At 34.8% G+C, this 14,453-nt stretch overlaps 1 protein-coding gene across 6 annotated transcripts in view; it reads right to left on the bottom strand.

Moving 5' to 3' along the window:
- Positions 1-14,453, bottom strand: part of FNDC3A (fibronectin type III domain containing 3A) — a 149,152-nt gene that overhangs the window by 109,834 nt on the left and 24,865 nt on the right. For 5 of the 6 annotated variants that reach the window (XM_086712189.1, XM_086712182.1, XM_025924140.2 and 2 more), the window contains exon 2: positions 13,434-13,571. In XM_086712189.1, the coding sequence (XP_086568315.1) occupies positions 13,434-13,532 (99 nt within the window). In that variant the 5' untranslated portion in view covers positions 13,533-13,571. Of the gene's footprint in view, positions 1-9,925; positions 9,949-13,433; positions 13,572-14,453 lie in introns of those variants that run through there. The other variant, XM_086712197.1, reaches the window with a different exon arrangement.

Below are 14,453 nucleotides of genomic sequence, written 5' to 3'. Positions count from 1 at the left end.
CTGGTAAAAAGGAAAATTCTATTGGATTAGGGCCTTCCCTAATGACCTCATTTTAGCTTAATTACCTTTTTAAAGACCCAATCTCCAAATACAGTCACACTCTGCAGTACTGAGGGTTAGGACTTCAACATATGAATTTCGGGGTGGGGTAAGAAAAACACAATTCAGCACAAATAGCAACCCTCAGCTTACACAAAGCACGTGAACAAAATTCTCTGTAGCATCTAATCCTTGTCCTGTTTTTTTATTCACCTGCTTCTTCAGGCTTGCTCAAGGGTGCCAACTTAATGAGGTTGTGAGTAATAATAAAATGGAAAATCCTTTGGGCCTTGTACCCTTGAATAATAGTTAACATACCTTGAGCAATGTAATTTCCCAATCCATGACTGAAGGCTTTCAAATTAACTCAACACTCACAGGGTTATTTTGATGACTGAGTTAACATATGTCAAGTGCTTAAGACAGTGAATGGTATACAGTAAACACTATTTGTACATGTTAGCTATTGTTACTATAAGCACCATATATTTAAGTCTTAGTATTATTATTTTTATCAGTGTAGACCTGTTACTTTAAGGATCTGCCCCCAGCCTAGAAGAAGTTGATCAATTGTGACATAAGAAAGATAATATACCCAGAACACAATGTTTAAGAGATTTCTCCTGAACTGGTCTGGGACCGGCCTGCCTCTGACTTTCCGTATTTTCTTGCACTGATCCTTTAGCTTTCTAGTCATCAACCTACTCTATTCCTCTCACTCCAGGGTTCCATGGTCAATAGCTTCATTCTCATTTACTGGTCTGTGACTTACTATTCTCTAGCATGACTACTGATTCAGACTTGACTTCTGCTAACAAATGTTTCCTATGTTGAACCTCCATGCCTGAGGACTTAGTCTGTAAACAAAAAATTTCTTCTTCAGGTAATTCTACTTATTCCTTCAAGATGCTGACATCCTAAAGCAGAGTTAAATTATTCCTGTAATAGGGCCCACAGCACTTTGTATATCCTCCAGTATAACACTTAGCACATAACTATATTGTTTACATGTGTCACCTCCACTACATTCGCCCTTCATAAGATGTCAATCTATTTATTTTACAGTTTTAGAGGCTACAAAAGTTGAACAAATGTTTGCTGAATTAACTACTATCCATCTCTAAATAACGCCTAAATCTTTTCCTCTGGCTTTGAGACCAAGGCTAGCTGATAAAACTTTCTGTGATGATGGAAATATTCTATATGCTGTCTGGTATATAGCCCCCTGCTACATGTACCTATACATACGGTCTGTGTGTGTACATAAGTGCTACTGAACTTTTAAAATGCAACTAGTGAAAATGATAGCCTGAATCTGCAAGTTTATTTACCTTTAATTTAATTAATTTAAATTAGTAGTTAATGGCTACCATATCAGATGGTATAATGTTAGATTTGTCAAGCTCCAAAATGACTTTTCAAACTACCTTTTCTGTATTTATTTGCCTTGATAAACTGCAGGCACCTCAACTTTCTAAATTTGAATTGATTATCTGACTTTCCTAGGAAATTAAGCTGAGAAATACATTTCATCTAAATATACTATCAACTCACAAAAAAGTCTGAATTACTTACACATCAAAGTGTAAACTGATTTGATTATAAAAACTTTAAATCAAATTTTATTTGCATTTCACTAGACCCTGTCAATCTATAGATACAATGGCTGATGTAACATATTTCAACAAACGTTTAAATAAAGATTAATCTTTGGAAAGAAAAGGACAATTATCAAATTACTAAACATGAGTTTAGTTTTTAGTTCTATGAAGGATAATAACTTGCAAACTTAGTTAAGAATATATGCTTGATACCAGCATGTAGACAACTGAGATCTGTCAACCATCTACCCATTTAATGCATTTTTTGGCAAATAATAAATGAGCAACTAGTATATGTTAGTTTGTGGAGATGGGTATACAAGTATGAATCCATACAGAAGACAGTTACAACAATTATAATGCTAATATAGAAGAGTACGGGGTACTCTGCAAATTTTATTGACTACCTATTGCTTATTATCTCAAACTCAAAACTTACAGCATTTAAGGCTCTTTTAAAAAAAATGTTTATTTTAAGAGACAGCACATGCAAGTGCAAGTGGGGGAAGGGCAGGAGGAGAGGGAGAGACTCTCCCAAGCAGGCTCCAAGTCCAGTGTGGAGGCTATGCAGGGCTCAATCCCACGACTGTGAGATCATGACCTGAGCCCAAATCAAGAGTCAGACACTTAACCGACTGAGGAACCCAAGCCCCCTCCCCCACTTTTAAAAGTTTTTATTTATTTATTTTGAGACAGAGAGAAAGCACAAGCAAGGGAGGGGCAGAGAGAGAGAAGAGCGAGTGAGAATCCCAAACAGGCTCCGTACTGTCAGCATGGAGCCTGACATGTCGCTCCAACTCATGAACCATGAGACCTGAGCTGAAGTCAATGTTCAACCAACTGAGCCACTCAGGCACCCCCCAAGCACCCCTTGAAACTTTATCAACTATCCTATCTGTAATGTCTAAGGTAATGTCTTTCATTTCAAACATACAGAAAAGTAGAGAGTATATATCTATCAGTGTCTGGAAGCAACCAGATTTACCATGTTGCCAAATTTGTCTCAAATGCTCTTCTGAAAGAGACATGTAAGTTTACAGATCTTTCTGAATTTGGGATATCTTTCTTATCCTTAATACTTTTAATGTGCATGCTTGCATACATCCACTATTAGTATATACCATCATTTTGTGAGTTTGTTTCTTAGTTTATATCAGCGGCATCATGTTTTACATATCTCTAATTTGCTATTTAATATTGTAATTGAGATTTATCCATAGTATAAATTCAGGCAAAGAAGTATATAGTATTCCATTGTATTAATCCTCCAAATTCTATTCATTTCTCTCATGGATATTTAGATTGTGTCCACATCTTTCATTATTACAACACAGTGCAATGAATAATCTTGCACAGGTACTCTTACACACATGCATAAGATTTTCTGCAGGATAAATATCTACAAGTATGTATGTTAGATTTTAGATGTGCACCTTTTCAGCTTTATTAAATATTGCCAGATCATTCCCCCCAAAAAGGCTGCACCAGCAGTGTATAAGGGATTACACTGATCTACGGCCTTTCTATATTGTCAGATTTCTTAATATTTTACATCCTCATTGAGGTTTTAATTTGAATTTCCCTCCTTCAAAACACAGTTCCAACCTACTTTCTTCCCCCAAATCTTTCATTAGTCCCATGAATTACCCCCAAGAAGATAGGGTGCTTTGTCTGTATATAGCTAGTATGTGGCCAACTTTGCAGCTAACATGAAATTCTTTTCCTTAAGCACTCATTAATGTGCCACTTAAGTTTGTCAGCTGTTTTAACTTTAAAATGCCAATTTCAATATTATGTAAGTATGAAGACTATTAAGTGGCCAATAATATGCCAATTTCAAGATTATATAGGTATAAAGACTATTAAGTGCTCAATAATATGTGTATAGACACATATGAGACATTGGGATTGATGCTTTATAAGTATTTTATTCAGACATTTCCTAAAAAAGAAGGCATAATGGATAATTTAGAGCCATGTTGAAATAAAAAAGAAAATACTTTCTTCAAGTGTAACTAAGTATTTCTAAGGCAATACTTGATGAGAAAAGCCTTTTATATCACTTTCAGTCCTTACCCATATACTGGGTTATAATACTGTATATGTATGGGGGAGGCAGGAATATAACAATTGTGAGTCAATAGGGGCAGACACTGTGTGTTGTACTTAGTATTTCTTACATGACATAATCTAGTAGTGGTTACCTTAGTTAATGCTTGTGAAACTGAACTGTATTTAAGTTCCTAAAAATATATGATATGTGAAATGACCATCATATCTAACCAATTTTAAATCTAAAGATTTACAATTTGTCATGATTATAATACAATCATGATTCCTACCTACCCATGTGAAGCAGGCAAGAGGAAAATATTTAAGAGACAATTTAAAATATGGAAGAAAATATCAATGGTGGCCATAAAATATTTTTTTCTGATAACATTTTAAGGAAGGCAGAAAATGAGGGAAACATGAACTATTATTACTTTAAAATTTAAACAACAAAACAACAGTGTGAGTTGGCTAATTTTGAACTCATTAGACAAATTATTTTCAAAATTATTCCAGAGAGATGACTCTCCTCATGTACCTCATCAAAAATCAAAAACCAAAACCAAAAAGCCAAAACTTAGGAAATGTTCAAGAATGTTTTTTTTTTTTTTATTAAAAAAAAATTTTTTTTTTCAACGTTTTTTTATTTTTTTGGGACAGAGAGAGACAGAGCATGAACGGGCGAGGGGCAGAGAGAGAGGGAGACACAGAATCGGAAACAGGCTCCAGGCTCTGAGCCATCAGCCCAGAGCCCGACGCGGGGCTCGAACTCACAGACCGTGAGATCGTGACCTGGTTGAAGTCGGACGCTTAACCGACTGCGCCACCCAGGCGCCCCAAGAATGTTTTTGAAGAATTATTTGTGACAGTAAAAACTGGAAACAATCCAAGCTTCCATTAGTACTAGAATGAAGCAATTGATGTATGTTCATGTAATGGAATATTATGTAGCAAATACCTATAAGTGGTAACGTGGATGAATCTCATACATGAACTGTTGAACAAAAACCCAAGGACAAAATAATACATATTGTGTAATTCTATTTATATACAATTCAGAAACAGGCTAAATTAATCTTTGGTTTGAGGAGGAAAAAGGGGATACTGCTTAAGAGAGAGGAAGTACTTCCTGGGAAGGGATACAAGGAAGCAGCTGCACAAAAATGATTTATGCACTCTTCTGATTATGTTGGCCTTAAATAAAAGCATTCTTAAAACTTTAAACAGTTCAGGGGTGCTTGGTGGCTCAGTTGGTTAAGTGTCCGACTTTGGCTCAGGTCAGCTCAGGTCATGGTTCGTGAGTTTGAGCCCCACATGGGGCTCTCTGCTGTCAGCATAGCTGTCTGTGCCCCCCCCAGCCCCCCCAGCTCGTTCTCTCTCTGAAAATAAATTAATTTACAAAAACTTTAAGCAGTTCAGATAAAGCATAATTTGCCTTTCCACCTCTTTCAACCAATCCCTTTCTCCTGAGAAGAACCACTGAACAGATGGGTGTGTATCTGTTCAGACCTTGTTTCCCTGTGAGATATATATACATATACATGTATATATACGTGTACATTTTAAATTGCATGTTCTTCTTTTTCTGTTTCTCAATTGACAGAACTTTTTTTTATTGAAAATGTGATAAATTCACATTAAAAAATATTCAAATAGTACAAAAAGGTGTATGGCAAAATTTAGACTCTTCTTTCTGGGATGGGTCCCTGTTTATAATATCTTGTATATTTTCTGTCATGTGTTTAGACGTATATGTATATTTTTCCCATTTTCAATATTATTTTTTGAAAAATCACACAAATGAAGCATTTTAGGAATATGAACCTTGAGCATTCTATCTGGTGACAGATTATATAGGAGTACTCTGAATATATAATCACTACAGTTTATTAATGAAAGGGAAATGTTACAAATTGAAAATGCACACTACAACTTTTATTTGTACCTATTTATAATTTCTGACAAAAAAAGATCTTGCCTTAAAAAAATCTTGCTTTATATTAAGCGAATACATACAAGAAAAATCATGAGAAAAATAATCCTTGTAAGCAGGCTTTTCATTTAATATCTCTTATTACAGAAGAGCAAAGAATTTTTAGAATTTTGTGGATAGTTTTCATTTGAATGTCCCTATTTACTCAGTGCTGCTTATAAGCTATTCTTTATTTCCTCCTCATGTCAGCCCAAATTATATTTCTTTTTTTTTTAAATGTATTTATTTTTGACAGAGATTGAGAGAGAGACAGATCATGAGTGGGGGAGTGGCAGAGAGAGAGGGAGACACAGAATCTGAAGCAGGCTCCAGGCTCTGAGCTGTCAGCACAGAGCCCGATGTGGGGCTCGAACTCACGGACCTTGAGATCATGACCTGAGCCAAAGTCGGACGTTCAACGGACTGAGCCACCCATGTGCCCCCAACGTTATATTTCTTAAAAGTCAACATTTCCTACAGGATTATAGGGCACAAGAGTTGATTAACTATAGTCACTTAATTAGAGGGTTAGGAATTATTTTAACTACACCAGAATATCTAGTAGTTAATCTAACAGAAAATCAATTGTTTTTAGAGTAGAAACCATCAAAATTCCATGACCATTATATTTCATTTAAGATATTGTTCCGTTAAAATCTGATGACCTTTCACAATAGAATTAAATATATACATATATATTTCACTAAAATACTATAAAATATTTAATATTTTAACTTATAATTTTGCTGTATTAGCTTTAATTATATGAAAGCATGTTGCTATTCACTTCTCAGATGAAATAATTTGCCAATTTTTACTTTCTTGAAAACAGGAAGAGATACATACTTTAAAAATGAACAAATGAGGGGCGCCTGAGTGGCTCTGTCTGTTAAGCGTCCGACTTCGGCTCAGGTCATGATCTCGCGGTTTGTGAGCTCGAGACGTGTGTCAGGCTCTGTGCTAACAGCTTAGAGCCTGGAACCTGCCTCGTATTCTGTGTCTCCCTCTCTCTCTGCCCCTCCCCTGCGCACACTCTGTCTCTCAATAACAAATAAACGTTTAAAAAAAAAAAATGAACAAATGAAATGATATTGGTCCCAGTAAGAATACTGTGATACAGTGCCAAATTTTGTGCCAAATATAAATTCTAGTTTGTTTACACCCTTTGTAACTTTTTTTAAAATGATATTTTAGGAAGCTTTTTTTTTCTTTAAATAGACTACCTTAAAATTTACACCCAATTTATAAATCTTATTTTGTTATTTCTTACAACAAGAACCAGCACAATAATTTGCACATAGATAGTACATGAATAAGTGAGATGATTTTTTTTCAATGCAGCATGGCTTAATGTCAGAATTTTTAAAATTATGTGTTCATAAAAAAGGTGATAATATAAGCAGATTTTCAGATCTGTATCTATGTGGAAGGCTTTTTGTATTTCTAGGGAAAAGTTAATAGTTAATATTGACATTTTCAAAAAATATTTGACTTTCTTATGTAACATCATAGAAAGTGGCATGGTGTAGACATTCTGGAGAAACAAACTCTAATGGGAAAGAAGAGATTGATTTAATGTTTAAATTCTAACCTTTCTAAAAACTTTTAAGAATGAGACAATTAACAAACAGCTATTTTGTTTGCCAGGCAAAGCTACAGAGCAATTAGAAGACTAATTTGGGCCATGAAATTTCTAGGATTAAAGGTCTGGATTAGAATTCTGAGGCCAAAAATTATTGTCACAAAGGTGTGAGCTATTATTTTAGAGTCTCAGTAATCTCACCCCTAAGATTTACTAAATGTTTATAGTTTGGTCAGTAAAGAACTTGACTCAATATGTAACACAATGCAAGAGCTCAAATGGTAGCTATTATTTTTATTATTTCTACTTATATATTTCCCAAACACCTCAAATTCAATTGAAGATCTCTCATACTCTCTCAAATCTGCTCCTTCTGTTTGCCTTATTCTAGAAGATTTTATTATTTTCCCAAATATTTGTGGCTTCTCCCTTGGGCAAGATTATCCTTCCCCACTTACTGATCACATGTTTTGCCATGTGATTTGCATTGGATAATGAAACATGGGTGGAGGTCAGCATGTAGGTCACCATTATCTTTGCCATGATACCATCAACATTCTACATATAGGCTGGAGCACAGCCACAAATGACCTCTTAAAGATGTGTAGTGTAAGCAAATAAGCCTTTTGGTAAACTTGGATTTACAGGATGTTTGTAACCATGAAGGAACCTTGCCTATCCTGACTGATTAGATTTATCTTAGTGAACATGGCCTTGACATCCACCTAAATATTCAAAGAAGGAGTCTGGGAAAATTTTTACCCTCTCTCTCAGTTTTGTTCTTTGGCCAGTTGTTCAATTCTGGTCAATTCTACCTCCCTAATATTTCTCAAATTGTGCATCATTAATATGACCTTAATCCAAGTTTTATTTTTTATCTATTACTACAATGTTTTCTTTCTCCAGGTTTGCTCCCCTTAAGCATTTTAATCTGCATTAGTAAGATTAATGCATTTATTTTCTCTTAAATACTTCAAATGCGTGTCACAATTGTAAGAGCTTAAACAGTTATAAATTCATAAATGTCATAAAATTGAAATTTTCTTAAACACTTAAAAATTTTTTTAATGTTTATTTATTATTAAGAGACAGAGGGAGACAGAGCATGAGCATCAGAGGGGCAGAGAGAGGGGGAGACACAGAATCAGAAGCAGGCTCCAGGATCTAAGCAAGCTGTCAGCACAGAGCCCGATGTGGGGCTCAAACTCACAAACCACGACATCATGACCTGAGCCGAAGTCGGATGCTTAACTGACTGGGCCACCCTGGTGCCCCTCTTAAACACTTTAATTGCTTAGATACCAAATACATACAGATTATCTCAGTAATATTGATTATGTCAGTAATGACACTCATTTCTAAACTTAACACAAAAGTATTAATAGCATAAGTCTGATTTACTTCATTGTTTCTATGCTTAAGTCAAAGAGAACTCTAGGTCCAAAGGGCTTCACTGAACAAGTTCTACCAAATACTTAAGGAAGGTATCCAAGGTTTTTTTTTTTGTTTTTTTTTTTTAAATAGATTCCCCATATAAGTGAGATAATACAGTATTTGTCTTTCTCTGTTTGACTTACTTCACTTAGTATAATGACCTCAAGGTCCATCCACATTGTGGCAAATGGCAGGATTTTTCTTCTTTTTTATGACCTAATAATATTTCATGTATGTATGTATGTATGTATGTATGTATATACAAACACATATACCACAATTTCTTTACCCATTTCATCCATTGATGGATACTTAGGATTGTTTCCATATCTTGGTTTCCATACATGAGGGCACAGACAGCTTTTTGTTAGTGATTATTTCCTTCAGATGAATACCCAGAAGAACTGCTGGAACATATGGTAGCTATATTTTTAATTTTTTGAGGAACCTCCATACTATTTTCCATAGTGGCTGCACCAACTTATATTCCCACCAACAATGCACAAGAGTTTCTTTTTCCCTGTATCCTCACCAACATTTATTATTTCTTGTTTGCCACAGTTATTAAAACTAGCCAATCCTAAACTGTTACTCTACCCTGATTTACCTTTCTTGCAGAAACACCAATAATGGCTTTTGCCTAGCCTTTCCTCTTGCTCTTGTTTCTGCCTCCTGACCAAAACCTGAAGCTTTCTCCATGCCCTGGTGTGCCCCCTTCTTTCAGGAACTAGAAGTAAAAAAATTTCTTTCAATAGCATTAGCCTCTCCATGTTATGACTCAGTCATCTCCATAAATTAAAAGCCTGTAGGTACAAATGAGACAACTATAAAATAACAATAACAAAAAGATTAATGAAATGGAGAAGATTCTGGGGGAAAAAAAGCCAGATAAGCTGAGTTTTGACAGATCTTAACCCAAAGTTTAAATGCACTCAATCATTTTAGAAGATACATAAATAGAAATTAGAGAAGGTAAAGTTAAATAAGGAATCTGCTGAGCCACATAAGAAACCAAAATACCTGAACTTTTCTTTTGATGGTGGCAACAGTGAACATTGCATGGTGCTTGATGCAAATGCAGATTTGGAGGTGCTAACAGGACAGCACAAGCACTCACATATGCTTTACCTCCTCTATCAGGAAAGGATATAATCTCAAATCAAGCACAAGCTTGGGAACGAGCAATGGTGCAGCCATTTTGGAAAATAAGCTGGCAATATCTAATAAAGTTAAACATAGGCTTACCATACAATACAGCAATTATGTTCTTAGGTATTCACCCCATTGAGTTGAAAACTTATGTCCATCCAAAACCTGCAAGTGAATTTTTTTTATAGTTTATTTATTTTATTTTGAGAGACAGAACGTGCTTGAGCAGGGTAGAGGCAGAGAGATAGGGAGAGAGAGAGAGAATCCCAAGCAGGCTCCGCGCAGAGCCCTGACATGGGCTGTGAGATTATGACCTCGGCCAAAATCAAGAGTGGGATGCTCAATTGACTGAGTCACCCAGGTGCTCCGGACCTGCATATGAATGTTTAAAGCAGCTTTACTTACAGTTGCTAAAAACTGGAAAGAATCAAGCTGTCCTTCAATAGGTGAATGGATCAACAAACTGGTACATTCATGAATGAAGTATTATCCAATAATAAAAATAAATGTTATTAAGCCACAAAAAGAAACTGTCTAGACCATATTGCTAAATGAAAAGAAGATGGTCTGAAAAGGCTACATACTCTATGAATCCAACTAAAGGACATTCTGGAAAAGATAAAAGTATAGGAACAGTAAAAATATTAGTGTTACCAGGGGTGGATGGGGTGGGGGAAAGTGGGATGGAGAAAGGAATGAATTGATAGAGCATAGGGGGGACTTTTAGGGCAGTGAAACTATTTGTTATGATAATGGTGATATATGATATTATACATTTGTCAAAACCCATACAATTGTTATTATACCAAGAGTGAACCTTCATGTAAACTGTGGAACTTTATCAATATTGGCTTGTTAATTGTACCAAATGTAGCACACTAATATAAAATGTTAACAATAGGGAAAACTATGTGGAAGAGGTGGTATGAAAGAAGTTCTTTGCTCAACTTTTCTGTAAAACTCAAACTACTATAAAAATAAAAGTCTATTAATAAAAAGGGGGGAAGAATGAGGAGTCTACAAACACAAAAAACAGCTCAGATGTTGCCACTCAGAATGAATGATAAATGTCTATTATACCTTCCCTAAAAATAATACTAGTAGCAATGATGTTAAGGTGGGATTCCTTCTAGTATGATTCATGAGCCAAAAGGCCTACTTTGTAACATGACATACTACCAAATACAGAAGCAGAAAATATTGATGAAGGGCCAACTATAAAATTAATTTGCTCTCAAGAGGTGGAACAGAAATCATCCCATTATATATTCCCAAGAAATAGTGTAATATTTCCCCCAAAAAGTCAAGACAAGGGATACTCTGTTATTGTGAATTTTTAACATCATGCATGTACACGACACTTTCCTCTGTCAAGAACTGTCTTTTAGTTTGCTTCTCTACCACCAGGCACCAACCAGGTGGTATCACATATCCATAGGTAAGCTCTAACTTGGCCATGCTTGGCACACCAATCAGTTCCTGAGTTAAGACAAAGAAATGCCTGTTGTCAACTTTACTAAACTCCCATCTCTGTTACCTACTTTTGTTCAGTTTCTTACATTCTACCACAGCTATTAGTGCACTCTCTTTAGTATATATCTTTCATAACTATCCCTTAGTTTTTTGATCCACTGCTCACTATAACTATCTCTATTGATTTAAGTCCTGACTGGCATGTCTACGGAGTTTCCTCAGTCTTTTAAACATTTATTGAGTGCTTCAATTCAGATTCAGCAAACATTTACTGAGCTCCTTCAGGCTCATTTCACCCTCATAGTTACAGCCACTCTAAGAAGCAATCTATTATTACCTCCACTTTATAGAGAAGCAAACACACCCAGAGAAGTTAAATAACTTGTCTTAGGTCACCCAAATCTAAATCTATCAGTCAAGTACAGTGCTCCTTCTACTCATCTCTTTCTCCCTAGCAAATTACAATACTCTGTTAGTTCGAATTTAAGGCTTAACTCTACCTCCTGAAACCTGTTTTTCAAACTCTCCCTAAAAACACATCCCCTAGATCCACTAATTCCCAAACCAACCCTTCAAGTCCTGCTCTAGTTGATTCTTCTATTCCCAGCTCCTTTCTCTATACCCAACTACACCACTACTGTAACAGGCTAGATAGTGCCCTCAAGATTTCAAGAAAAATTCTACCAATAGAATCTCCTTTTTGGAGAAGTCAAGAGCATCATAGTCTTGTTTCGGCCTATTGTCTTCCCCTTTACAGACTATACACTATAGCAACTATGTCAATGAATTGTAATTAACTGCTTAATAGATTCTTTTATATATTAAGTTATAAAAAACTTGAAACCAATGACTGGCCTGAAGAAATACTGATAACTGAAGATACTCTCAAAGCCCCAAAGTAAATGGATATCTGCCACATCCATTATTTTTGCAGGAAAAAAAAAAATATCTTAACAGACTTAACTTTGACCATGAAAATCAAACTTAGTGAAATGAACTTTCTGCTAAAAGCCATCTGAGTATATGTGAAAATTAAAACCAAGATATACTTTTCACGAATTTTTATACAAACCAGAAAAATTCAGAACCCAAGTCAATTGCTCTTGATTTTTCAATAGCAAGGTTAACAAAGTAGCTTCTTATCTCGAAAGCAAATCTTAATTGTCCACTACAGATACTAAGTTTGTAAATTAACAAAATGTGACTATTATTTTCTTAATCTCCCAAGGAAGCAGAAGGAGTAATGGTTAGGATCAAAAGCTTTGTGTGATCTTGAGACTGTCTAAAATTCATTTGGTTCAACCTACCTACCTCTTGGGATTATTGAAAGAATAAGATGATAAAGTTCTTAGTGCAGTGTCTTTTACACGGTGAGCACTCAAAATGTTCCTTCTCCTTATTTATTATGTCATGTCCTTCATCTTTGTTTCCCCACCTGTAATATTAAAATCCCTACCATACAAGGCAGTTGTGAGAATTAAACATATTGCTTGGTGCAAGCTTGGTACTTATGAAAGCCCATCACTCCCAACTGTTTAGCATTACTGGGGAATCACAAGTCAAAAAATTAGAAAACTTATAAAGCCCTGGGTTGGGGAAAAAATACACCAGCTCTCAGGAATTATGTATTTGCTTTTGCGTGGGGGGAGTCTGGTGAGAAGAGAAGAGCAGGAAGAAAAAGAAGATACAGTTTTATAATTATATGATGTAGACAATCATTTAATCACATAATTAAGTTATGATTTCATAATGATTTGAAGTAATGATTTATAATAATCATTAAAATGCAAGGCTAAACTTAGTTAAAAAACAATCAGGGACTAATACATTGTCTAAACTAAAACAAAAACAACTTCAGTGGCAACTAAATATACACACAAGAAATTTAAACATTAATTAGAATAATAAATAAAAAAATAAAGAATTTAAACATTAATTAGAAGCAACTTCAAAAACAGTGTCATTATTTCATTGTCTTATGAAACCAAAACACCATTTTGAACTGGAGTTTAAGATCCAAATTAACAGGAACCCACTATTGTGAAGTTTCATTCTGTTTTAAATTTTGCATTCTTCTGAAAGAAATACATGCATACTAGACATAAGGAAATAAACATTTCAGTGTCCTTACCTGTTGTGTTCCATCTGCACTTACAATAGGGGCAGACAGAAGAGAAATATCACTACTTAAAATCTGAGCTGTATCCAGTAGGGGTGGATGTTCTGCCATTATCAATAAGACATTAATATACTGGATAACCTTCCAATTCTGAAAAACAAAAATATGTAGCCATCAGTGTGTACATCCTCAAAAATATATTAAAATATAATACATTCAAGATTTATCTCATTCTTTAACCTAAAAAGATATTCTTGTCAAAGGAAATTTTGTAATACTCTTGTTAACTACTTTTTTCTGTCAATAGACCACTTAAAGAAATACATTTCTTACAACTTAACCAACTGTATGTCAATGTAAACAGTATAAACTAAGATATAGTCAAACCAATACATGAGAAGCTTCTATTTAAATTCCATGTCTGTGTCTCTATCCCTTCCATCTCTACACCATGTTTATTTAACCACCATTATTCTAATGAAATACTAGATAATAATTAGTATGGCACAGGCACTAAAATGCAAAGACTGTAGGAGCAATTCTACCACTAATTTTTTTCTATAAGCAGAGAAGGTGATTTTGAAGACACAATTCCCCCACCCCATCCTAGGAACTACACAAGAATTATGATTTGTCACTAATTCCTCAGAGAAAAATGGTAGAAAATTTTGCTGAGGATTAGAATAAAAACCTTCAAGTTTTAAGCTTTAAACTCTGACACTGGTCTTCTGTCATTCTGGTTTTATTATTCTTTTGTAGGTGACACTTACTTTATAATAAGCCAAATCAGTGATGTCAGTGATGAAAAGCACATACATTTAGAAATCTTTAACTGCAGACATAGTATCACTTATATAAAAAGTAAAAGACTCGATGTAAGCAATACTAACGTACCATATTAAATGTCAGCTAATTACAAGTCAAGCTGAACTGAGCTTAATCATAAATATTACCAAATTTATACTAAAAAGCAAAATTACAAACATTTTTGGGTGCTTGGAGAATTCTGAAATTCAGTAGTGTCAAGCAAAA

The sequence above is a fragment of the Puma concolor genome, chromosome A1, assembly GCF_028749965.1.
Source record: "Puma concolor isolate L17-30 chromosome A1, mPumCon1.1.hap2, whole genome shotgun sequence".
NCBI classification, from domain to species: domain Eukaryota; kingdom Metazoa; phylum Chordata; class Mammalia; order Carnivora; family Felidae; genus Puma; species Puma concolor.
The sequence above is the reverse complement of the archived record's forward strand: the minus strand, read 5'-3'. Positions and strand labels throughout refer to the sequence as shown.